At 54.8% G+C, this 26359-nt stretch overlaps 1 protein-coding gene across 1 annotated transcript in view; it reads right to left on the bottom strand.

Moving 5' to 3' along the window:
* TCERG1L (transcription elongation regulator 1 like) overlaps positions 9756 to 26359 on the bottom strand; it is a 199926-nt gene continuing 183322 nt past the window's right edge. The window contains exons 10-12 of the mRNA XM_018041118.1: positions 20565 to 20654; positions 15404 to 15522; positions 9756 to 10647 (exon numbers count right to left, since the gene is read on the bottom strand). Coding sequence (XP_017896607.1) covers positions 10491 to 10647; positions 15404 to 15522; positions 20565 to 20654 — 366 coding nt within the window. The 3' untranslated portion in view covers positions 9756 to 10490. The remainder of the gene's footprint in view (positions 10648 to 15403; positions 15523 to 20564; positions 20655 to 26359) is intronic.

The raw sequence follows: 26359 nt of genomic DNA, 5'->3' as shown, positions 1-26359 counted from the left end.
GGAAGGGTAAAAGTGAGGACATGTAAGGGCTTCAGTCCTTACCCCCTCCCGGGACCTGAGGCTCCCCATCCCGGTCCCCAGCTGTCCCTTCATCAAGTTCAGCCCATCCCTGCTGCCAAGAGGCTATGTGCGACTCACCGTGTGGCCACAGCCTGGCTCCTTCCCTGGTTCCATCAGCTCCTGGGCTGGGCAACCAAGATGAAGCCAGAGCGCGTGGTAAACGCGGTTCAGTCCAGGCCTGAGCCCCGTGGTCACCAGCATGACCCGATCTGGCCATGACCCCTGCCCTGCTGCCTTTGCTCCCAAACAGCAGCTCTCTGTTAAGCGCCAGGACTGCTGAGAAGGCGACTACTCCTTGAAATATGTGTCACGGTGCCAGGAGGCTATGCCAGGCTCAGAGCATTCAACAAGGCCTCTGCAGCCACCGTATTCACACCCTAGGCCTTCTGCCAGAGGCTGGGAACAGCACGGCCCCTGGAGAAGGAGGCGAGGAAATGACGGAATCCTAACCCTCACCCGCGGGTGGAGAATCGGAGACCCACAGAGAAGGCGAGACTGACCGGCTGGTGCTGCCCACCACCGCCTGCCAGGCCAAGCTGGGTGGAGAAGGTGGTGCTGCGGGATGTGTGGGGCGGGGGACAGACAGGGACACCCACCTCCCCGCTGCCACCGACCCTACACGCTCAGAGACCCTTTAAAAAGCACCCCTGCACCTGGATGGTTATCTCAGCCTGTGACCGAAAGGAACATTTAAATCCCAAATATTTTCATGTGAATTTGTCTTTAGACTTAATACTAAAAGCCCAAATGCTCATGGAAATGAACACATAGCTGAGAGGCTGGTTTATTTTTTTTTTTTCTGGAGATATTTTCATTATTTGATAAGGATTTAAATGGATCTTAACTACCTCCCCAGACAGTTCTTTTTAAATGTTTTAATTTTAAGACCTTCCTGGCTTCATACATTATATGGTGCATAATCAGGTTATATATTCTCTAGCCTAACTTTGCCTGTATAATAAGAAAATGGGATTATAATAATACCTCTGCAGGGGCGATTAAACGCAGAGAACGTGATGCATCGCTCTGTCCACCACCTGCAGAGGCCCGGGGCCCCAGCCAGGCCCAGTGCAGCCCAGACTCCAGAGGCCATGCCCCCTGAGAAGGACTTCCTGGGGGCATAAGACCTCGTGCCTGTGGCATCGGCCTGCTGTCCGCACGAGTGACCCCTTACCCGGCAGCCCCCCGGGAGATGGGAACTGAGATGAGGTGGCAGAAGGACTGAATCAGGCCTCCCAAGAGTTTACGGGGCCAGCCCCAGCTCGCTGACTGCCCGCCAGCCATCTCTGGCCTCCAGCTCTGTTTCAAACAAGTCTGAGCGTCAGTGAAGTCTGGGGGGCCCGTGAGTTGGGGTGGCCTGGGTCTGCGGCCCTGGGCAAGTGCCTTCTCTCTGAGCCCCAGAAGGTGTAAAAGCAGCATTCTGAGAGCCTTGTGGGCTGCCCCGTGGGGGAGGAGGGGGGAGGAGCGGGCATAGAGAAGGGGGTTCAGGGGAAGGGGCTGAGATACAGAAGCGTCGGGCTCCGGGCCCAGCGTGCTCACGGGGAGCTCGCTCTCCCTGGCAGCCACTGCCGTCCCGGCCGTGGGGGCCGCACGGGAGCACGGCTGAAGGCCCAGGTCCTCCAGGCAGAGGCTGTGCTCTGGTCCCCGCCCCAGCGCCCTCGCTGACTCAGTCTGTCTATAAAATGGAACGATAACCTTGACCGGCTCCTGGTGCATGTGAGGCTCACACGAGTGCCCCGCGTGAAGCAGAGAGATGCCTGGGGTAGGGGTCCTGGCTGAGGACGCCCAGGATCATTGCTGCCTCCAGCTCCTTGACCCTCTGGACCCTGCCGCGCTCTATCAGCCGGGCCCCTGTCTCACTCCTGCTTCCATCCACTGCGGGTTCTAGACACAGGGCTGGCCCTGCCCCTTCATCCCCAGAATGTAACAGGCCCTGGCACTTGGCGGGGACGCAGCGTCTTCTCTGACAAATGACGTGTGGGACCCAGTTTTCCACCGTCCTCAGCTAGAGACAAGGGAGGTGGCAGATGCGGGGCAGCCAGAGACCCCTGGACAAGGTTCTCCCAAGCCAGCGACCCCGGGATCGCTGTCCTGACCTCTCAAGAGCTGTCTCAGCCGCCAGAGCTCACGGTCTCAGGAATCACCATCGGAAGGCTTCACCATGAGCAGCCCGGGTCCCTCCGCCTCCTGGGCCCCGGGCAATGCGGACGCAATCGCGGAGGCCTCGCAGGCGCCTGTACAGGCCATTCCCATCTCTAAAGTAGCGTGTAAGTTGCCAAGAGGTGATGCATGTGGCGAGGAATATTTATTACGTGCAGGACCATCGTAAATATTCCTTTTATTTCCTAAATAAAGCCTAACACTCCTGAGCGTTTTGTGGGCCTTTTATGTCTTCCCATTACGGCCCTGGTCCTGTGATTTAGCCAAAATTTAGTGGCCGTGAACATGAGCTACTGTGGGGCTCCCTCTGACCAGGGCAGCTGGTACCCAGAGCCATCCCACCACCTTCGTCCTTCTGGGGCCGGCGTCTACTTGGCCGCCAACAGGTGCGCAGGGGTCTCTGACCTGAGCATCCAGAGCTCCTGGAGGACTGATGATGTCCCCATGTGGAGTCCCCCAAAGGCTGCCCAGGGGCAGGGCGGGGCGGGAGGAGGACCAGCCTGCAAGGTGGGCACATACCTGGCTAATGACTTCAGTGAGGGCCCAGCACCGCAAGCATGAGGCCCTCCCTGTCGTGGGCAGTATTCCTGAGCACTTGGAGGAGGGAGTTTGGAACAAGGGGACAGCAGCCCCCATGAAAATTCTTCACAAGCAGTGGCAGGAACTCGGCCGGAAGGTGGCTAGGGTAACCGGGAGAGTGGTCCCTACTAAGGCTAACCTTTTTATGAGACCCTCTGCCGTCCTTAGGGCAACAAGGATTTCCCAGATCACACCAGCCTGGAGGAAATCCAGGATCCTAAAGCGAAATGGAAAAATAAGGCCCCTCTGGGTTAGACCCACCTGCTAATGCTGGTGTACCTACGTCACCCCCGCATCCCCACTCCCTCCCACGAGGGAGGCTCTGGTTTGAGAGCAGCTCCTGGGAGGGTTGCTCACCCCTGGTGTTCGGGCTGCGTCCTGGAGCCCTGGGAGTGATGGAGGAGCAGCCGTCATTCCCAGAGGGCTCCGTTTCTGCGCGCGCCCAGGTTCCGGGCTATCCTCTCTGCACCCAGAGCAAAGTGCCTGTGCTGGGCGTTGAAGAGCAGAAGTTGTGAAGATGACTATCTGACTGTGAGCTTGTCTGTGTTGCGGAAGATGTCTCAGAGCAGAGGAGCGGCTGTCTTCATCTGCCGTTTGCAGGCTGAGGTCCCCAGGTTGAGAGCATCTGGGTAAGGTGCCTGGGCTGGAAGGAATCCGTCATCTCTGGATGGTCTGGCCAGCACTGCAAATTCACACCTAGCTGACACAAACCTCATCCGAAAACCCAGAGCCTGCGTGCTGAGTGAACAGGGAAACACACACAGCTAATCAGCTTCCAGTTTCCCGAATGATCCATGGGGAGGTGGAGGGGACTGGGGAGCTGCCAGCTGGCTTCTCCCAGGCCAGGGACTCAGTCCGTTTCAAGTCTCCCCTTCCCTATCCTGGTAAGAAGTCACTGACATCCCAGCCGTCCGGGCCTGAGCCTCAGGATGGGAGGTAGGGTCCAGACCTGATGGGAATGTCCCCATGGCTAGACCCACGTCAGACATGAGCTGGACTCAGGGTAACGCCTCAGAGATGAGACGGGAGCCTGGCCAGTGACCAACTAGATCTGATTCCAATTGGATGGAGGGCTTTGTGCTCCTACCTAAACAAGGGGGTGTGAGGACGGAGGATGTGAGGACGTGAGAAAATGGGGCGCATGCGACGATGCTGACTCAGCTGCCGTCCAAGGCCGTCCAGCTGGGCCGGATGACCTTGAGGTCCACGGCGCCTGGGGGTGGCTGCCCCTCACAGGATAAACGTGCAGCTCTCCCCCGTGGCTGCCCTACAGAGGTGCCCTCTGCTCCCCAGTCCTGCCTTGTCCCCCCAGGAACCTCAACCCTGCAGGTCCCCCACCTCTAGCCACCGTGGGGTGTTGGCTCCACCGAGCCCTTCCTCCTGGATCTGCCCACCCTGTGCCCCCCCCGGTCCCACTGCCCCCTGCTCTCACAGGCGCACCCTCCTGGACCTCTGTCCCAGCTCTGCCCACTCGTGACCCCGCACACTGACCGGGTCATTCCTTGTCCCTTCCGGGGCCTCTGCCTTCTCTGCTCCAGCATCAAGTTCCCAGAGGGCAGGGCCACGTCCCTCCGTTTCCTGCCTGGAAACTCTGAGGCATGCAGAGATCTGCGGTCAAGTGAGTGAGTGCGACCATCTGACAACACGGCCTGACTCTCCAGGGACCCGCGCGAAACAGGCTTTGGAGGAGCCTCCTGGGTCCACTCACTGATTCCGGCTTTCAGTGTGTTTGTGCCCTATGTGCCCACGGTGAGGCCCAGTCCCGATGCCACTGGCACCGAGTCACCCTGAGCCGAGGCGGCTCGGAACAAGGGCATGCTCTGCTCTGCTCGCAGACTGCGACGCGGGCGGGCCGGGGTCTGCTCTCCGTGGGGGTCGGCTGCTGCCTCCACAAGGCTGGGAGCCAGAAGCACGGCCCCAGGTGGGGCCTATGAGGCCGGACCCGGGGCCACGATGGGCCTCCCGTCCTCTCCCTCCTGCCGGCGGGGAGGTCCCTAACGGAAGGCGCCTCCCAGATCCCGGGGACCAACGGCAGCACACTTCACCAGCTAAAGCCGCCCCACCTCAGCCACGCAGGAGGACCTGTCAGCCTCGGCCTGGCGACCTATCCGAACCCCCGTCCATCGAGCCTGACCATCCCTCGCAATGAACGTGTAAGAACCACCCCCAACACGGTCCGGGCGCGGACTTCCTCGACCTGCCTCGTTCGGGTCCGGGAACCCCGTCCGGGAGCGCTTTGCCATTAAAAAGCCTGTTAGACACTCTTTTGGTGTCCTGGTCGTCTTTACCTAACAGGGCCCACGACTGGGACGCCTGCACCCGGCTTTTCCACATCGACAGGGCTTCCAAACAGCCCGGTGGCTCCCAGAGAGGGCTTCCAAGCCTGGAGGAGCCACGAGAGGCCCCATCCCCTCCCGTCCTGGCCTGGCCAGTCACAGAAGGGAGTCCATCACGCTCTGCTGCCGGAGGCGGGCGCAAACCCCTGCCCAAACCCCACCCGGTGCAGAGTGTCACGTAAGGTGAGCACGAGGGGTGCGTGTGTGTGTGTGTGTGTGTTGGGGGGAGGGAAGGGTCATTTTTGGGAAACATGATTTGCCACAAAACCACACCGGAGTAAAGACAGGGACTAAACCTGTCCCGTGCTGGACCGGTGAACAAAGCACGCTTCAGGCCCTGCAAAACCGCCACCTGGACGGGGAGCCCGGCGAGAACCCAGGACAGAAGCATGGTACCTGCCGTCCAGCCATCAGCCCCTGCAGCCATCCACCCACCTCCACCCCGGGCACCCTGAGGACACTCAGAGCAGGAAACACAGGATGCCAGCCCCAGGGAGCCCAGGCGGGGTCAGAGGGGCGAGTTCAGTGAGCTCAGACTCTCGCATCTTCCCACGCACCTCTCTCGAGTCAGCAGCACAGACTCCGGCGTCTTCCCACACACCTCTCTCGAGTCAGCAGCAGTCTTCCGAAGTTCCAACTGCCAGGTCGTTTGTTGTAAAAACTCCTATGTGAGTGCGGGCCAGGTCACTTCAGTCGCGTCCGACTCTTTGCGACCCCACGGACTGTAACCCAGGCTCCTCTGTCCTGGGATTTCCCAGGCAAGAATGCTGGAGTGGGTTGCCGTTTCCTCCTCCAGGGGGTCTTTCCGACCCAGGGATGGAACCTGAATCTCCTGCTTTGCAAGCGGTTCTTTACCCTCTGAACCACCAGGGAAGCCCTTCACAGAAACGACCCCCTTTGAAATCGTTACTTCATTATCTTGGCAGACATTTCATGAGTCATCAGGAGACTTTAACCTGGTTGACACTTCAGAAACTTTATCAGGAAAATATAAACAAAGTTCACATATTTGGCTAAAAAAAAAAAAAAAAGCTCACATGAAGGAATTTCCCTCACTGTTGCTGACGACGGCAGCAGGTCGTCCAAATGGAGCATCATGACCACAAAGGCATTTAGCAAAGCGAGTGAGTGCTCAGCGGATCCGGGCGAGAAATCTGCCATCACTTACACGTAAGAGCAGCCGGGAGCGAAGCCGCTCGGGCTTGTCCTTCTGGCTCATGTCAGAAGGCGGTCCACAGCTCCACGCTGTCTCACTGCTCTGGGGTCCAGGCTCCCTGCCTGTCTTCCGAGGACCCTCTTGCAGAGCCGGGGGGCCCAAGGTGGGAGATCAAAGGGGCAGAGTTCTCCCGGGGACGTCTGCCCTGGGTGAGAGGTTCTAAGAGGGTGAGGAAATGGGGGCCGTGGCATTACCAAGAAGGACTTGAAGACCACCAAGTGGAGAGGAAGAAGGGTCCCTGATGGCCCGGGGGTCACAGGCAGCAGCCGCCTGCAGGTGCCATGTAGCAGGGTAGCAGGGGAAGGGGTTCCGGAGGACGGGTTCTCATCTGGGTGACACACGGGGGCGAAAGCAAGGGGAGGTGTGGGGTGATGGGGACCAGGCCCAGAGCCCCGAAACTCAGGGACGCGAGAAGGGGTTTAATCAAGGGGCTGGGGGCAGAAAGAGCCCCCGTTTTCTTTCACCTCCTCTTTGTCCTTTGACTGAGTGACATGCTTGCAGTCTCCAGGTGAGCTTTTTTAAGAGCAGGTGCAGGAGAGGCTTGCTCCTTTTCCTCTACTCCTCGCCCATTTCTCCCGCCTGCACCCCTGCCTCTGGCGACCGCCATTCGGTGGTTAGTTTCCTGCTAATGTTTCGCAGCTTAGAAGTCCCACTGAGTTAACCTCCGCGATGCTAGTGGCATTGAAAATGAAAGTGAAATGCGCAGAAATTAAAGGAAGCTCTTGTTTAAAAGAAATCTTAGCCTATTATATTTTTACAGCATCCATATATGCAGCCGTCTAAAAAATACTGATGGTTTCTGCAGCCCGGATTTAAAATGCAGTCCATGTACAAAGATAAACCAGCTTTTCTCAAACTTGTGTTTCTTATGAGGCCTTGTCTGATTAGACCCGGGGTGCCTTGCCCCTCCTATGACAAACTGATTGATAAATGACAAACATGGCTCTACATGTAGACATAATCAGAGATCATCTATCTTCAACTATGAATCATTTAATTTTCTTAGATTCAAAAATCACGATTACATGAACTAAAAGGTAAGTTTTCAAATTCTTGGGTGAAAAGCAAAAATGTCTAAAGATTTTTCTGCAGGGTGTTGGGGAACCTGTGTCTTTCTAAGCACTCGGTTATGTATAATTTATGTATAAGCACTAACTTATGTATAATTTATGTATAATTTAAGCTTTTATCAATATCCCTTTAGTGATTAATTTGTCAATAGAATGTGCAAAAAAGCAGAACTGAAATGCTGGATTCTGCCCTTGGGGACCAGGTTGTCCAGACTCAGAAGCTGGGGGGTGGGAGTGAGGATTCCCCACGTGGGTCACTGAGCGTAGTAATGAGGGGGCCCCCTCGCCTCCCCTTCGTGGTGATGGGAGAGTCAGCCTAAGAAGACAACCCCACAGCCCAGCCTCTCAGGACCCTGTCCCTCCGGTGGCACCGTGTCAGAGCCGTCCAGCGCTTCATCAGGCCAGCTGCTCCTGGGGTGTGAGGCTCCTGGTTGCTCCAGGGAATCTGGTGGGTGTGAACCCATTGCTGCAACTACTCTCCCAGTGACAGTGTCCCTTGGTCAAGAGAACGTTCTATGGGAAGCCAGGACGACAAGTCCTTCTGCGAGAGCGTGGACTGTGATGATGGTGGAGGAGCTTTGGGCAGGCAGGGGGATTGATACCTGAGGGACTCATATAGTCAAGAGGAGAAAGTGCTGCCCCAGTAACGGAGAGGATCCCCGTGTTCAGCCTGGAGAGGTGCTGCAGTGGGGACAGAGCCCCCTCTCATGGCAGCAGCTGCTCCACACTGACCCGCATGTTGCTGAACGTACACGAGTCCCACCCTCGCATCGCGGTCTCTCTGCAGGCGGGACCGCTGAGTGAGGGTCTAGGGAAGGACAGGGCTGACGGCCGCAGGACCACCCGCCTGGCCCGCCTGGGCTTGGAAGCTCTTTGTAAAGCTCACGGGGCATCAGTGCCTGCAGGCTGTTCGGTGACCTCTCCATCACCTATCACGCCCACTGACACCGCATCAACCCCAGCCCGCAGAGCTGCGTGGTTCCTGCCTTGGGCTGGAAAGACAGGTTCTAGAACTGCCATTCTGAGCAGCCTCAAGCTCCCCCACAGAGAGACCCTCCCTCCTCTGGGGCTTTCGGGGGTCTCTCCTGACCCAGGCTGTGATGGGCCAGGGGCTGCTCGTGTCCAGAGCCAGCAGCTGCACCTTCTAGGTGGTGAGCAGGGTGGTGAGAGGCAGACCGCGGGCAGAGAAGGTCCAGAAGGGGCGTGGGTTCCCTCCCACCTCCAGACGGGCTCAGGCCCGGCTTGGCTGCAGTCGTCCATTTTAAATGAAGCATTGCCAGGCACATCCAGTGTCGTGCTGCGGGATTAGACGGCAGTTTACAGAGGGCTATCAGGCTGCAGACGTTTGTGTGAAGAACGTGGAGATAGCAGGAGTAGGGAGCAGCTGTCCCCCACACCCCACACCCCAGGCTCAGAGAAGCATCTTTGGAACGTGCCTTTCATGAGTACAGGGACGCAGATCCTGTCGGACAGGGCACAGCGGGCTGAGCAAATGCTGAGAAGCCAACGGAGGCGGATGGACAGCCACCCCCGAGAGTGCCGGGCAGTCCCTGTGGCCATGTCTCCTGAGACACACTCTGCTCAAACCCACCCAGAGATGGAGCGCTGGGGACGCTCCGGCTGCCCAGCTCTCAGGGGCTGGTGCTCAGGTGGTTGCCCCCAGCCCCTCCCCAGAGCCAGAAGCAAGCAGCTGGCTTGGCAGATGGATCCTCGCTGCTGATGGCAGGAGAAGGTTCCAGCTTCCTGGAAATCCCTGGGGTTCCCCAGGAGCTCCTCCATTTCCCAGTTCCCTCCTAATACATTCAGCAAAGTGTTCTTTTTCAGGAATTGTCTGATGAGAAAGAAGTACGTGGGAGACGTTGCCAGGGTTGTGCTGGGGACAAAGACAGGCTATCTGAATAGATACTTCATAAACCTGAAATCAATAAACAGATGCTCAATAATTCACAGAATGTGATTAATTAGCAGGTTTTATCAAATATGATTCCACCTGGGACTGGTAGCTGGAAAAGCAAGACTTCTTTTTGAGCAGTACTTTCACAGCCCTTACAGGCAATCACAGATGCTTTTATGAATTTTTTGAAACAGAGTATCTTTAAGTAAAAGTGTTAGTCGCTCAGTCCTGTCTGACTCTTTGTGACCCCATGGACTATAGCCCACCAGGCTGCTCTGTCCGTGGGATTCTCCAGGCAAGAATACTGGAGTGAGTTGCCATTTCCTTCTCCAGGAGATCTTCCCAACCCAGGGATGGAACCTGGGTGTCCTGCACTGCATCTGAGCTACCAGGGAAGCCACAGTTTTTGTTGCTTAAGATTGGAAGTCTAAGCCACAAGATACACTGGTTTAAAATATTTATTAATTCAAAAAAATTTAAAATTTTTTTATACAAAGATGGTGAGAAAAATCTCATGCAAACTCTGGGCATACAAGAAAAATAACTCAAATATTCGTAAGATGATTTTGTACAAAATAATTCTTTTTAAGGAGGACCTCCCACAGACAGCGCAGCCCCCTTCTCCAGCCCAGCACCCCCCGGGGAGAGGGTGGGTGGCCGGCCTTCAGCCTGCAGGTGGTGCGTGGTCCACGTGTCCGACGGTCACAGGTGTCACTGCGATGATGAACAACGTAAGCTACTACTCAGGAAACTAGACTGAGACCGGGACCCGGGTCGGGACGTCCCAACACCATGGAACTCCTGAGGGATGGAAGGGACTCACAAAGGTTTCCAGAAAAGTTTCGGGTAATTGGCTCGACTGATGAAAACGCCTTGAGGGGGTTAGAGTCGGTGCCTCTTTCTGCTGAGGCTCAAACCTGCGGCAGACTTAGATCTGTGTATATTACAAGTAATCTGCATAAGTAAAACACTTGAGGGAGCGACATATCACGGCAATAAGAAACGCATCAAGCTCGGAAGGCTGTACGAAGGGAGCTTCAATATGAAACAGTAATCCTGGGAGAACGAAGCCCATGGCCCTGCGGGCTCCCGACCCGGCCGGGCGGGGCGCCCCCACGCCTCCTCCACCCTGACGCTCAGACGCTCAGCCTGATCCTGATTGCGTCCTCATACTCTCATCTCATCTTCCGGAGCCTGAGTCTGTTTTCCTTGTCCCGCTTCTTGAGAATAAGGATGAACTGGTTGAAAAAATGCTCCTGGTCCTTCCGCTTTTGGACGAGCCGAAACCTCTGATCCCGGCCGTACTTCTCAGCAAACTCCTTAAATGTGGTCCTGGAAGACAAAAGGCATCCTGAGGGCCTTCCTGGAGGAGAGCAGCTCCTGGGGCTCTGAGCACCTCCTTCCTGAGCCCAGGGTCCCAGGAGCAGGACCCTCGGCAGGTGGATGGGCAGAGGGAACGGCCACTGGGCCTCCGACACCACCTGCCTGCTCCCCGTACTGGGCGTCACTTCCCACAGGCCCGGCCGAAGCCTGAGTCACGTTAATTCGCACAGCTGCCTGTTGCTGCACCTGGCTGCCCTCTGGACACGAGCCTGGCCTTGCCTCCCTCCAGGGCCTCATCACTCCAAGGCCCAGCGCCCACCGTCCCTGCTCCGGCCACACAGGCCTTCTTGCTCCCTCTGCTCTCACCCTGCTCCTGCTTGCCTTGGGCTTCGCATATGCTGTTCCCTCCGCCTGGCACACCCTTCCCTCCTTTCCACACTCATCCTTTAGAGCTCTCTACTCACTGGAAGTGAGAAGCGGAACATTTCCTGCCACATCAGCAAACAAAGATGTCACAGGCACCAGCGATTGCAGCCCCCACGGACAGTGAGCTCAGGAAGGAAGGAACCCCTGCCAGCTGGCAGCCACTCCCCACGGCAAGTCCCCAGAAGCTCAGGATGTGCAAACACAGGACGCTGGCCCCAGACAGCCGAGGTGCAGATCAAAGGAACAGCTTCCGGGAACCCAGACTCTAGCATCTTCCAATTCACAGAGAGGCACCCTCTCACGGCCCTCACCACGGATGTCACCTTGAAGAGCCTCAGTCGTGCAACTCAGCTCGCCTCTCCCTGCACCCGTGGAAGCACGTTACCTGTTTTGTTTCTATGGAGCCTCTTGACAGTCTAAGCCCAGTGGCATGTGCTTAGCACCCGAATACTGACTCACTGAACCTGTGATCACCAGGCCAGGCAGGCACCTGTAAGGAGCTCAGAGATCCCAGCCAGGCCAGGCCCGAGGGGCCGGGGCAGCTCACAGGGCAGGAGTGGATGCAGCCTTGCAGGGACAAGTGGAACCTCGGCCAGGACCTGGTCCCTAGAGCTGCCTCTCCTCCCAGCTACGAGCTGGAAGCCAAGGGCTGTGACAGCTCCGGGGGCAGAGGCCCTGGGTGGCTGGGTACCTGGACATTGCCCATCTGCCTCCTGCCTGGGGCTCCTGCAAGAGCTGTAGCCGGGGCTGCAGGAGGGGCCCAGAGTGCGTGAGAAACCCACGCACCCTGTGCCTGGGGGGACCTCGTCCTCCAGTTCCTCTTTGCGGACAATTTCATTTTTTGTTGCAGAGATTTCATTGTTGTATTGAATTATTAGAACTTAATGTGCTGTGCTTAGCCTATCAGTCGTGTCCGACTCTTTGCGACCCCTTGGCCTCTGTAGCCCACCAGGCTCCTCTGTCCATGGGGATGCTCTAGGCAAGAATACTGGAATGGGTTGCCCAGCCCTCCACCAAGCGATCTTCCCAACCTAGGAATCGAACCCAGGTCTCCCGCATTGCAGGCAGATTCCTTACCTTTAATACATGAATAACAAGATTATATTGACACGGCTGTTAGGAGACAAGACCGATAATTAGTAGACCCTTGTTGGCTTCCTCAGTGATTCAGCAGGTAAAGAATCTGCTGTGATGCAGGAGACACCGGAGGAGCGGGTCAGGGAGACCCCCTAAAGAAGGAAATGGCAGCCCGTTCCAGTACTCTTGCCTGGGAAATCCCACGGGCAGAGACGGGCTACATTGCACAGGGTGGCAAAGAGTCAGACATGACTAAGCTGCAACAACTGTGACCGTGTTGTCACTAAACAAGCTGTCTCACAGCTTCCTCAAGCACTCCTGTTCTCCGGGTGTGTTCCAGAGCCCCGCTTGCTCCCAGGCTTCCTGGACAGAAAGCGCATCTCTCTGGTTGCCAACATTCTCCTTTCTTTCCCTCCCTCCCTCTCGCCCTCCATTCCTTCCATGATTTCACAATTGCCTTGTACTGGACTAACACACACTTATTTGCACTTCCATCACCCGTCTGCATGAGAAAAGTGAGGCGCTGAGTCATGGGGTGCTTGTCATCTTGGGGGTGCCTAGAGGGAGCCTGAGCATTTTCAACAGGGGGCTGGGCAGAGACCCTTCTAGAGAGATCTTATTCCGGGCACCTCTGAAAAGAAGCATCCCCGAAAAGAAAAACGTATCAAAACTCTGTGAGCTGTTAGCCGTCTCGAGGGGGCAGCCTGCCTTACTGCTGACCCTGGTGGACCGTCCAGTGAGCCTGGGGAAGTTCTCTGAGTAACTAGCTCTGCAGCTTCCTTTCCCCAGGGACTTGGCTGCCCACAGCTGAAGGAGGTGGCTGATCTGGCCAGAGTGTCGGTCCCACAGCCCACAGGGAGGTCCCCCCGAGGCTCCTCTCCCTGTCCCAAGACCCTGAGAGCTGAGCAGGGCTGGGAGCAGGCCCTGGACTATCCCTGTGGTCAGGATGGGAGCCAGGGTGATGGGAGGTGTCACCAAGGGTCCTTGGGACGCCTGTGCTGGGCCAGAGGACAGCAGCAAGACCTGCCCACTGTCACTAGGACACCTGCAAACGGCGGGAAGAGAACGTGAAGAGGATCTGGAAAGGGTTCAAAACGTCCCGGAATTGGCCGCCTTTGAAACGCAAGCCAGCTTTGTAATTACAAAAGTATTATATGCCCAGTGTACACTTCTAAAAAGTGGCAGGCAATTAGATCTAATTTCAATGAAGAGTATATTCATTTATAGCACTGCTTTTCCTTCTCTGTGTGTGTGTAATCTTCTTAATTGTCAAATACAGCCTGAATATTTCTTTGCATTCATGATATGTTCATGGGAGGGGGTGATACGTTGGCTTATGGTTAGCATCTTAGCAGTGGATGGACAGGTCATGAGCTAACTGGCCTGGAGGCCAGCGCAGTGGTAAGGATGAGAGTCTTCAGGACCTGCCGGGCGCTGCGTGTCTTGCCTTGTCTGCCTCACATGCCATCCTGCTAGAGGCTGGTGAAACAGGGCGACTCATCCCCTCAGATGGAGACACATGGGCTGTGAAGGTCCAGGGCCTGACCCAGGGCCAGGACCAAGGATGGGCAAGGCTGCTCTGCACTGACGTGGGAGCTCCAGAACCAACCCCCGACCCGGGGTCACTGACTAGGGTGATAGGGCAAATCCATGGCCTGAACCCAGTGTTCCTGTAGAAAACCGAAATTTACAAATCATGCCTGGTGGGCTGCAGTCCATGGGGTCACGAAGAGTTGGACATGGCTGAGCGACTTCACTTTCACTTTTCACTTTCATGCATTGGAGGAAGAAATGGCAACCCACTCCAGTGTTCTTGCCTGGAGAATCCCAGGGATGGGGGAGCCTGGTGGGCTGCCATCTATGGGGTCACACAGAGTCAGACACGACTGAAGCGACTCAGCAGCAGCAGCAGCAGACCCACATTTACTCTTTGAGGTTAGCATTTGGTGATGGGGCTAATTCATGCAAATTTTCTTCCCATTCAGGAAGAACCTATCCTCTAAACAGTTGGAGAAGTTTTCTGAGGACCCATAGTGAAGTGAAAATGTTAGTCACTCAGTCATGTCTGACTCTTTGTGACCCCATTGACTGTAACCCACCAGGTTCCTCTGTCCATGGAATTCGCCAGGCAAGAATATTGGAGTGGGTAGCCCTTTCCTTCTCCAGGGGATCTTCCCAACCCAGGAAGCTGAACCGGGTCTCCTGCAATGCAGGCTGATTCTTTACCATCTGAAGCACCAAGGGAGGGCTATATAACCAATACAAAATCACATTATTCAATTATTGACCAAGTGAGTTAGCCAATTACTGGTCAAAATGTACATGCCCACATCTACACAGAAAGCAAATGTCAATTAAGGCCCAATTAAATATGATCTGCTGCTGCTGCTGCTGCTAAGTCGCTTCAGTCATGTCTGACTCTGTGCGACCCCATAGACGGCAGCCTACCAGGCTCCCCCATCCCTGGGATTCTCCAGGCAAGAACACTGGAGTGGGTTGCCATTGCCTTCTCCTTAAGCACTGTTATTAAAAATGCACAGTCAGCATTATTATTAAACATAAAAATGCACAAAGTCCATTAAAAAATAATGTCCTAATTGAAAACAAAAATACATCAAAATTAATCATTTTTCACTCATAAGTTTATAGTTTTATAATTAAAAGTAGTATATGCACATTAATTTTTAAATGTCAGTCAATTAAAGTTAATTTTGAGGAGAGTTAAGTTTATGCATTCTTTTATTTCTGGCATCATTTTCATATCGGCTTGTTTTATTTCTCGGGCATAATGCCTGACTATCTCAGGTGAATTTGATGGCAAGTTCATGCCTGCCTTTCGCCCGTGTAGGAGCATCTTCATATTACACTCTGGACAGCTCCCCAGGTGTGTGGAACCCAGGGTGCTGGTGGGGTTGATTTTGCTGTTGTGTGTTGCTTTGGAATTTCACTCTCATATCATCTGATCTGGACTTAGACCAATCTAATGAGGGCTGACCTGTTGATGAGCCTTGGAGTCAGGGCTGCTGACAGGTTGAAAACCACCATGTAGGGTGGACAGAAAGGCCAGGGTACCTTTGGTCAGCAGACAGCACCCCCGTTCCTGGGGGCACAGGGAGGCAGGGCTGGGAGGTCCATTCGTGAACAGCGCAGGGAGGAGGCCTTCCTTCTCCAAAATCACATGCTCAACGGAGCATGGGTCACCGGACGTAACCCACACTGACTTTAAAAAATCCCCTTACAGATGTTAGCTCTCTCTCCATACCTGGGTGACAGTTTAGATTCCTCTAGAAGCTTTTTGAATTCTTCTTTGGCTAGCAGCAATTTGCTTTTCTTTTCCTTGTATTCTTCTTTTATTCTTGTCTTGACAAACTGTTCAAATATCTTAAGACACACACAAAAGAGAACTATTACAAGAGTGCATATCAGAAATGAAATCTTGTGCTTTGCACACAACAGGAGAACAGCGAGACTCTGAGCTAAGCCTGTCTTTTTCACAGCTGCTGGAGCCACAAGCCAGAGCCTTCCATCATGGTCTCTCCGTGACACCGAGTGTCTCCACAGTCACACCTGCTCTCCCAGAGACCCGTGCGCCCCGTCTGCAGGTGTGATCTGCGGTCAGACACTGAGTCAGCTTGCTTAGAAATCCCTGGAATGAGGCAGGGGTGCTCTCTAGAGGCAGTGGGGGCAGAGGGCAGTTTGGAAACCCAACTCCAGGGCCTCAGTATTTCTCTTCAGAATGCCTGGAGCTTCCCTTACCGTGTGAGTTTTCTCACTGACTCTCACATCGCAGCCAGCAGCACCACGACACATGAGAGTATGCAATTTGTTCTAGCAATCCCCAGGGCAACGCAACTGGTATTTGAGTCTCCAAAATGACTTCGAACTTGTGAAAAGAAAGTCGACCCAGCATCTCTCACTTCCCCACCTCGAGGCTCCCAGAAGCCCCTTGTGGAGGAGGGTGTGGTTCCCCAGGACCCCTGCAGATGGCGTGGGCCTCTTCTGGGTGTCATGGAAACATGAAGTGAGAAGCTCTGACCCTCGGCGCTGCACCCCCGCCCCCAGCGTGATGAGAAGGAAACCTGCCCCTTCACCCAAAAGGCCATGGACACCATCTGGTAGGCAAATCCACCCACAACCTTGGGGAGGTTTCCCTCAGGAACCAGCAGCTGACATTACACACCACCACCAGGGAATCCCTCTTTGCAGCAGTGCCTACAGTGAGCCCCACTTGCTTGGATTAAGGCCGCTCCCTGTCGTAATATCAGAAAGTTGTCAGTTGCAGACGAGGGCCGAAGGAGGTGGGGAGCTGCGTCATTCCCAGCGCTTCAAGATCACTGAAAGAAGGATATACTAGAGGTCATTCAGATGTGTTGTTCAGTTCAGTTCAGTTGCTCAGTCGTCTCCGACTCTTTGCGACGCCATGGACTGCAGCACGCCAGGCCTCCCTGTCCATCACCAGCTCCGGGAGCTTGCTCAAACTCATGTCCATTGAGTCGGTGATGCCATCCAACCATCTCATCCTCTGTCGGCCCCTTCTCCTCCTGCCTTCAATCTTTCCCAGCATCAGGGTCTTTTCCAATGAGTCAGTTCTTCATATCAGGTGGCCAAAGTACTGGAGTTTCAGCTTCAGCATCAGTCCTTCCAATGAATATTCAGGACTGATTTCCTTTAGAATGGACTAGCTGGATCTCCTTGTAGTCCAAGGGACTCTCAAGAGTCTTCTCCAACACCACAGTTCAAAAGCACCAATTCTTTGGCACTCAGCTTTCTTATTAGTCCAACTCTCACATCCATACAAGACTACTGGGGAAAAAACCATAGCTTTGACTAGATGGACTTTGTTGGCAAAGTAAGGTCTCTGTTTCTGAATATGCTATCTAGGTTGGTCATAGCTTTTCTTTCAAGGAGTAAGTGTCTTTTAATTTCATGGCTGTAGTCACCATATGCAATGATTTTGGAGCCCCCCAAAATAAAGTTTCTCACTGTTTTTATTGTTTCCCCATCTATTTGCCATGAAATTCCAGATGTTCAAGTTGGATTTGGAAAAGGCAGAGGAATCAGAGGTCAAATTGCCAACATCCGCTGGATCATCAAAAAAGCAAGAGAGTTCCAGAAAAACATCTACTTCTGCTTTATTGACCATGCCAAAGTGTTTGACTGTGTGGATCACAGCAAACTGTGGAAAATTCTGAAAGAGATGGGAATCCCAGACCACCTGACCTGCCTCTTGAGAAACCAAGAAGCAACAGTTAGAACTGGACGTGGAGTAACAGACTGGCTCCAAATGGGGAAAGGAGTGCGTCAAGGCTGCATATGGTCACCCTGCTTATTTAACTTATATGCAGAGTACATCATGAGGAACGCTGGACTGGAAGAAGCACAAGCTGGAATCAAGATTGCCAGGAGAAATATCAGTAACCTCAGATATGCAGATGACACCACCCTTATGACAGAAAGTGAAGAGGAACTAAAACGCCTCTTGATGAAAGTGAAAGAGGAGAGTGAAAAAGTTGGCTTAAAGCTCAACATTCAGAAAACGAAGATCATGGCATCCGGTCCCATCACTTCATGGCAAGTTTAGATGTGTATGTGGACATAAATAAAAAAGATCAGTAAAAGCCCACATTGGGTCCTATTAGGCCAGTAAATAGCAATTCTGGGCCAACGCAATCAGTGGCCTTTGCAGATCCTGGAATTTGAGCCAAGAGTTCAGGGAGTCTCCTGTGCTCCTCCCAAGGACCCTCCTGAGGACACAGAGCCCATCACTCCCCGGACACAGTGGGTCTCCTTGGCTCTGCCTGATGGTTTCAGATTCCACTGCAGTCCTGGCAGCCTTTGCGGGACTACAAATCCAAAATGCTTCTCAACTCCAGAAGAATCATCAGCGAAATTAAATATTCACGAATAGGACTTAGACGGAGAGCGTGCATATATGTATTTAAGTAAGAATACAATGGGCTTATTTCACCTTCAAGGCAAATGGTAACGTAAGCTCTCCAGTTCTCTTATAATTTCAGCTAATAAAAAAGGTGAATGCAGGGTTATTATCCAAATAAAAGCGTGGGGCTCCATCATTAGTCAGAGCTTTGCCCTATTAATTTTAAATCTGGATAGACCGCCTGGCTGGCAGTGGTCAGAGCCGTGAGAAAGACTTGCTTCTCGGTCTGCCTGGAACCGTTTATCCCTCTAATCAGATTCCGCTCTGTGCTGCCTCTGCTCTGGTGCTTTATTTATGCCACTATAATTTAATGTAACTGTTTTTTTTTTTCCTCCTGTTTAACAAATTACATCAGTCTTATTCAAAGTGGGGCATGACTTTTTAAAAGACAGACCACTGGCCATTATCTTGTCACGGTGTGTTTCGGTGAAATACGGTGGATTGCCCTTTGTTGCCATAGAAACCGGTCTGACACACGCTCCCCAGACCCCTGCTCCCTGTTCAGGCTCATTCACCACTCCCCTGCAGCCCCCCATAGAGGGATGGACGTAATGAACACACTGTGAGCCTTCGCTTTTCCCACAGAACACTAAGGGACAGTGGGTCCCCCCCAGAGTCCATGACTGCCGCTTGCCAGCCAGATCCATTCATAAATAGGACCGTGTTTTCTGAATGGGGCACAAATACTGTCTCCTTCATCAGCTCAGCTTCAGCTCTGCACCTCTGAGAAATGACAACATTGCCGCTTTGCCTGGAGGTGGGTCTCTCTGATGGTGCTGGGTTCCCTCTGAGGCTGTCTGGTGCTGAAGGACGTCAGCTTCGGGGAGCTGGCCACCTCCTCCTCATGGGGCTCAGGGACCACACTGCGGGGTGAGCACCTCCTGTGCGCGCTGTAGGCGTCGGGGGGCCTGATGCGTCCCCTGGTGATTTCATAAAGATGCCTGCAAGCTCCACGCAAAGGGTGGACTCAGCGTGAGCTGGCCGTCCATCTAGTCTGGTCTGTGTGCCCCCGGTGCTTCCTGGCACCCCAGCCCCTTCCGTTGGAGCCTGCCTCTCTGCCTGGGGCTGCGGGAGCCCAGCCCGGCTGCTCCTGAAGGTGCTCCTCATATCATGACCACCCTCCCGACTCAAGACGGCAGGCAGGAGCCCCCACTCCGCCCGGGAGCCCAGTCTGTCCAGCAAGCAAACAGGCTCTGAGCGCCCTGCCTTCTGAGAGACGGGGCCTAAACATGAAACCATCAGCGGAGGAGAGTCTTAATTCTCCAGCTTCCTTTAAGGGGCTGATGGCCTTTGAAAACATCCACGGACTGAAGGCAACAGCGTTGACCTCGAAGGTCAGTGAGACGCCACTGGCAGCTGTGCTGAGTGTCACCAGTTATGGCTTAAAGTGACCCTGTCACCAAATTAAACGAGCTTCTCACCACATGTGGTCATGGTTGGAGAGTGAGCTTTCTGATTTCTAATACTGCAACAAAAGGGGGTGATGTTACCAATGATTAAAGTCGCCCGGTTTCCTCAGCTGAGGGGAAAATGGAGATAAAACGTCCGGACTCCAAGTAAGGCCCTGGCCGAGTGCCTTCTCTTGAGCCCCGGGTCTGCACCCTAAGGGAACTTCACAGGCTGATGACAGAATTGAAAACAAAGCCGCACTTTCTGTCCTCCCGGCTCCAGCTTTCCCCGACCCTGCCGTCTGAAATCAGATGGACGCTTCTGACGGCCCTCCCCTGAGGGGGCCCTCGAGGGGCTTCTGCTTCCGGGGGTGGCTCCCGGTCACCCACGTTGCACACGCAACCGATCTGCACTCGGAAGTCAAGAAGCGCGGTTGGGATGGAACCAGAGATGCGGAAGCAGAGCCGGAATCCTTCTGGAACTTTCCTCAGGGCCCTTCTTGGGTGTGTGCGGTCCGGGAGCCACAGATGTCAGCGGGGCTGTGAGAACTCAGGCCTCCCCACCGGTCCACACCGCGTCTGTCTGTCTAATCCTGGAAGCGGTTCTGGCTCCCTGATGGGACTGGTCAACACGCCAGGGTAGAGTTCTACCAGGTACCCATTTAAAATGACCTCCAGGCCAGCTACCTGCAACCCATTCTTGCCTTTCTGGGGATCTGCTTTCTAGAAACGTCCACTCGTTACCTCTGCTATGTTCCCTGGACCTCTCCTATGTCACTGTTCTTATACTGGATCTTAAGTTTTTTAATCCAGTCATCTAGGATATGGTTAACGTGCCCCCACACTGTTTTTACCTTCAAATACGAGCATTGTCTCTGGGGGTCCTGACCAAACGTTTCGTCAAGAGCAGGAACAAGGGTAACCCCCATCTGCACCCAGGGCACTTTCCCAGCTCACGGGCTAGCACTCCACCTCACAGCTGCCCCACAGACACAGCAAAGACACCAGGCACCCGCTCGTCCACAGAAACCTCTGGACGGAGCATCAGTTTAAAGCCTCGTCTCTCGAGCCTGTCAGCGCGCCTCCCACCACCTCACCTGTTTCCGCTCCTCCGAGTTCAGCAGGAGATAGCGTGGATCAAACACGATTTTGTGTAATTCTTTCTCCCAGGTGGAAAACGCTGACACCTGAAGAAAAATATTCAATAGAGTTGCTTTTAACATCTAATGCTGAGCCTGAGTCACAATGAACTGGTCGATGCTGAGAAACAGCCCTAAGGAACCACGGGTTTGGGGACGCAGCGGCGTTTAAAAGTGTTTGACTTGTCAAACTTTTAAGAAAATCAATTTTTCGAGCATAAGAAAATTTAATTTCTAGACTCATGACACTATATCTTCCCTGGATATCTTCCAGGGCCAAGTGCCCTGATCCAAAGCCCTGATTGTCTCTGTGAGTCTGACACATTCTCAAATGTCATATCTTGAGAGGAGAAATTATACTTGTAACAGTTTTCAGGATGGCACAGGCCTTAACAGAGGGCAGCATCTTGTAATTAGTCAGAATTTGGCACAATTTTAATAGATTTTTAATCAACATTTAAACCTTTTTCAGGTAGGTAACTTTTTAACCAAACTGCCTTATTTTATAGTAGTTTGGATCTACACAAAACTCTCGAGAATCCTTTGAAATTGCCGTCCAGCCTACCCCTGGTTCACTGTATCGCTAACATCGCAACACTGGCGTGCTGGATGGACCGCACGGCTGTCAGCAGGAGTCTGCGCCCGGCTCAGTTTCTTTAGTCTTTGCCTAATGTTTCTTCTGCCCTGGGGCCCCACCAGGACAGACACCACATGCACTCACATCTCCTCGGGCTCTTAGGGGTGACACAGCCTCTCACTCTCCTTGGTCTGGTTGACCTTGGCCGCTCTGAGGGGGGCCAGTCAGGTGTTCCATGAGATGCCCCTCTGCTGAGTTTTGTCCCACTTTTTCTCACGGTTACCCTGGGCCTGCGGGTTTGGGGAGGAAGGCCCCAGAGTAACGTGCGCCTCCCATCGAGGTCCACACTGTCAACGCGCCGTGCCACAGCGGGTGCTGAGCTCGATCGTCTGGCCGAGGCCTCTCTCCTCTGCACCTCTTCTATTGCCCCAAGTCGTCTTGTCCCCTTGGGAGGGCAGTCCCCGTGTGCCTGCTCCGTGTGCAGTCTCTCTCCATGTGCCTGCTCCGTGTGCCTGCTCCGTGTGCCTGCTCCGTGTGCAGTCCCCATGTGCCTGCTCCGTGTGCCTGCTCCATGTGCCTGCTCCGTGTGCAGTCCCCGTGTGCCTGCTCCGTGTGCAGTCCCCGTGTGCAGTCCCCGTGTGCAGTCCCCGTGTGCAGTCCCCGTGTGCCTGCTCCATGTGCCTGCTCCGTGTGCAGTCCCCGTGTGCCTGCTCCGTGTGCAGTCCCCGTGTGCAGTCCCCGTGTGCAGTCCCCGTGTGCAGTCCCCGTGTGCAGTCCCCGTGTGCAGTCCCCGTGTGCCTGCTCCGTGTGCCTGCTCCGTGTGCCTGCTCCGTGCACCTGCTCCATGTGCCTGCCCCGTGTGCCTGCTCCGTGTGCAGTCCCCGTGTGCAGTCTCCGTGTGCAGTCTCCGTGTGCCTGCTCCGTGTGCCTGCTCCGTGTGCCTGCTCCGTGTGCAGTCCCCGTGTGCAGTCCCCGTGTGCAGTCCCCGTGTGCAGTCCCCGTGTGCAGTCCCCGTGTGCCTGCTCCGTGTGCCTGCTCCGTGTGCCTGCTCCGTGCACCTGCTCCATGTGCCTGCCCCGTGTGCCTGCTCCGTGTGCAGTCCCCGTGTGCAGTCTCCGTGTGCAGTCCCCGTGTGCCTGCCCCGTGTGCCTGCTCCGTGTGCAGTCTCTCTCTGTGTGCCTGTTCTGTTGTTGCTCAATTGTTCATTCGTGTCTGACCCTTTGTGACCCCATGGACTGCAGCACTCCAGGTTTCCCTGGCCTTCCCTGTCTCCCAGAGTTTGCTTAAACTCGTGTCCATTGAGTCGATGACGCCACTTGAGGGGCCTGACCCATCTCGTGATTTGGAAGAATCTGTACAAGTTCCTTGGACTCCTTCTGGATGGGGTATTTATCCATTCTCCCACATTTACTTACTAGCTCAATCTGTTTATGTTGGTTTAAACTCATGGATGTTTATTTCATACTTGGGCTTGTAATCTAATCTGGCTGCTGGTTTGTGCCCAGATTGCTCCAGGTTGGCTGTTGTGTTTGCCTCCTACGTCCCGGGAGCATATCCCCACTGTTCTGTTTTCTGGGCCCTTGAAGATGCTCCACCATCAGCTCCTGTCTCTACTGTGTTGGCCCTAGAATCAGCATTCTCTGAGAAGCCCTGGTCCCTCTTATGAGAGGTGTTGGGACCTGAGATCCAGGTGAGCAGCTCATTGCTGCTGGAAGATTGAGACTTCCAGATTCTCAGCTGATGGGGCAGCGAAACTTTTAAGTCATCCAAAAATAATTTATTCACTTAAAAACATTGACTAAATATTGGCTATGTCATGGGCCCCTTGCTGGGCGCTATGGGTTCAGAGAAAATAAATCAAGGCCACTGACCTTGAGAGGTTGGCGGCGGGGGGGCGGGGGGGGGCAAGACAGAAAGTGAATTCAGGATCTCCCGGGGGCATGAGTGTCCTTCTGGGCACAGAGAGATGTGCCCAGGAGCCAAGGGCACAGAGAAGGGCCCCTATCGGCCTAGGGGGGCTGTCTCCAGGGCGGATGGTGCCGGGACCTGGCCCACGGAGGGGCCTGGGAGGGTGCAGCATGGGCTGTTCGTGGTGCCGAGGCCAGGCTCCGGGAACCGGGGGAATGTGGGGGTCTCGGGGGGATGTAGGAGGCTGTGCGGAGCTGGGAAGAAGTGGGAGAGACGGCCTGAGCGGATGTGGGGACACTCGCTGGCCTCCTCAGGAACCAGGGGCTTGTCCTGAGAGCAACGGGAAGAGCCGGATGCGATGTGCACCCAGGGGCCCGGGCGGGGGACGGACTCAGCTCAGTGGAGAGGAGAAGCTGGTGGGCAGGTTTCACAAGCAAGGCCCACCCACTCCTACTTCTAAGCAGGTTGCAGTATGGCTGGTAGAGACACTATCTCAATAGACACGGGCTTTGCTTGGAACAGGCTTCCCTTGCGGCTCAGCTGGTAAAGAGCCCTGCGGTGCAGGAGATCTGAGTTCGGTCCCTGGGCTGGGAAGATCCCCTGGAGGAGGGAAAGGCTATCTGCTCCAGGATTCCGGTCTGGAGAAGTCCATGGACTGTATAGCCCATGGGGCCGCAAAGAGTCAGACATGGCTGAGCAACTTTCACTTGCTTGGAACATTATAAGGATTTTCTAAATTGACAGTTTCCGTATTCAATAATAAGAATCAAAATTCTTTTTAAAACTCATGAGCTCTTTTATGGGCAGGGTGAACCAAGCTCCACCCAGGGATCTTTCTCAATTGATTAAGAACATGGTGAAGTGCTGACATGTCATGGCGGGGTGAGGGGGTGGGGGGTACTCCGGAAGAACATCAGGGCAGAATGGTCCCTCTGCTCAGCCAGAGCTGATGCTTGACCACTTGAGCATTAGGGTGGACATGGAGAGAAGGGATGGGCAACTTCAATTCAGCCCAATCAGATAGGGTCAGTCTATCACGGAGAGCCCTGGAAACCCCTTCAAGCTTCCAGCTCTGTACGAAAGGCCGGTGATTATTAAGAACTGTTGTCACACAACTGACTCCACCACTGGGATGAGAATTTCAGGAGCTCTAGATGCATAACAAACTAAACCAAAAAAAAAAAAAAAAAGATTTCATCCTTGGTTCCAAAGGAAATTACAATCTGTATACAAGGCAAGGAGGTCAAACCAGTCATTCCTAAAGGAAATCAACCTTGAATTTCATAGGAAGGACTGATGCTGAAGCTGAAGCTCCAATACTTTGGTCACCTGATGTGAAGAGTCAACTCCTTGGAAAAGCCCCTGATGCTGGGAAAGATTGAGGGTGGAAGGAGAAGGGGGCAATAGTGGATGAAATGGTTGGACGGCATCACCGACTCAAAGGACACAAACTTGGGCAAACTCTGGGAGATAGTGAGGGACAGGGAGGCCTGGAGTGCTACAGTCCATGGGGTCACAGAGTCGGACACTACTTCTTAGTCAGACACGCCTGAGCAACTGGACAACATACGAGGCAGGAAGAGTCCTTTCCACAAAGACTAACTTGTGACGAGAAGACAGACGGCGTCACGTAACCTGACAGCCGTGCCAACGCGGGCTCTGACGTGCGGGGGAGGGTGCCGTGTGGGGGAGGGGCAGCCTGGGCACGGGGCCGGAGACCGAGGCTGGAGCCCACGGGCAGGCTGGACAGCCAAGTGAAACGGGGCCTGGCAGTGCCTGCAGGGGACCACGGCCTTGTCCACCAGGCCGACTCTTCCCACAGGACCCTGATGACTGTTGCTGCCTCAACCGTGAGACTCACTCCTGATGGAGGACCACCCTCCCCAGGCCTGCGTCTCTGCGGGCACATCCTGGTAGGCTCATTCTGTGGGACAGGGCTAAGGCCTCCCCTTTCTTGCTGGAGGCCAGTGGGGAGCCATTCTCTGCTCCCAGGGGTCCCCACATTCCCTGTCGTGGCCCCTTCTGCAACAGGGCAGCTTCCTGAAAACCAGTGGGAGACTCTCTACATGTGAGGCCTCATCTTACGTAACATACTACCACACCATCACAGGGGAACGCCTCCATCCTATTCGCAGGCCAGCCCGCCTCAAGGGAGGGGGTCATTTGGGATAGGTGTCCCAGGGTTGGAGTCCTGAGACCGCTGTCGGGATGTGATCATGCAGCAGGTCCCTGAGACGAATGCACCCGCCTGCCTCCAATGTGGCCTTCACCCTCCAGCTTGGTCTTCATCCCTCACCTGCGTAACAGACCTTCCTTTGATACTATGGCATTTTACATGTGGTTTGGTCCTGGATAGTGGGATTCTTCAGCCCATTTCAGACCCTCTCCTGTGGAAGTCAGTCCTTCCCTGCAGCCTGGCTGGGTCTGGGGTGGTTCCGTCTCCTCTCCTGGGCTGTGTCCTGTGAGGTGCGCGTCATCTCCTGACAGTCGGCAACATATTCCCAGAAGCATCTGAACACCTCAGGGTGCTGACGCCGGGTGACACCCTGCCACAGGCGAAGGTCGGTGCTCCGTCCTGGTGCAAATGCGTGTGGGCATGGCCCACGGCGCCAGGGTAGTCTCCTGGCCCGACTCATCCTTAGTGTCTGAACTGTGCTCCCTGCCATTTCTACAAGGGCCGACACCAGAGCTTGTCGTTCAGAACAGGCACAGGGAAGGAGCAACCGCGTGGACCCCGGCCGGGGCGCAGCCCCCAAGCTAAGATTGCTGCTGCCACATCGTGGGACAGGGTCGACCCCCATCAGGGGTCAGGGGCCACCGCCTGCCTGCCTGGCAGGGGTGCCCTCCTGGCTCTCCACCTCCAGCCCCCAGCCTGGTCCCGTCAGCGGCGCACTCCACGCCTCCCCTCCCTGCAGGGCTGCCCCCCGCCCCCCAACCCAGCCCTGACCCTGAAGGATGGGTGTGAACACGCACCCCAGCCGCCCGCCCTCCCTTCCTCTGGGCCTCTGTTCCGTCCTCCTTGCTGCCTGCGGCTCTGCGGATGACAGACGGCGTGTTCCTTGCAATTAGCACTCACACCATTACCCTCTTTATCCAATTTCCTGGAACACACAGCTGTGTCTTCTATTTCTGGCTCTGGAGTTCCTGACAATTCAAGGCGGCTTGAGGCGGGCAGAACTCAGGATGCAGTGAGCAGGCCGCGCTCCGGGCTCAGCCTGCCCGGAACGCAGGGTCGTCTAGATGTTTGGGAGGGAATTCCAGGCATACA

The sequence above is a fragment of the Capra hircus genome, chromosome 26 (genome assembly GCF_001704415.2).
Source record: "Capra hircus breed San Clemente chromosome 26, ASM170441v1, whole genome shotgun sequence".
Classification (NCBI taxonomy): Eukaryota; Metazoa; Chordata; class Mammalia; order Artiodactyla; family Bovidae; genus Capra; species Capra hircus.
This window is presented reverse-complemented; position numbering and strand designations above follow the sequence as displayed.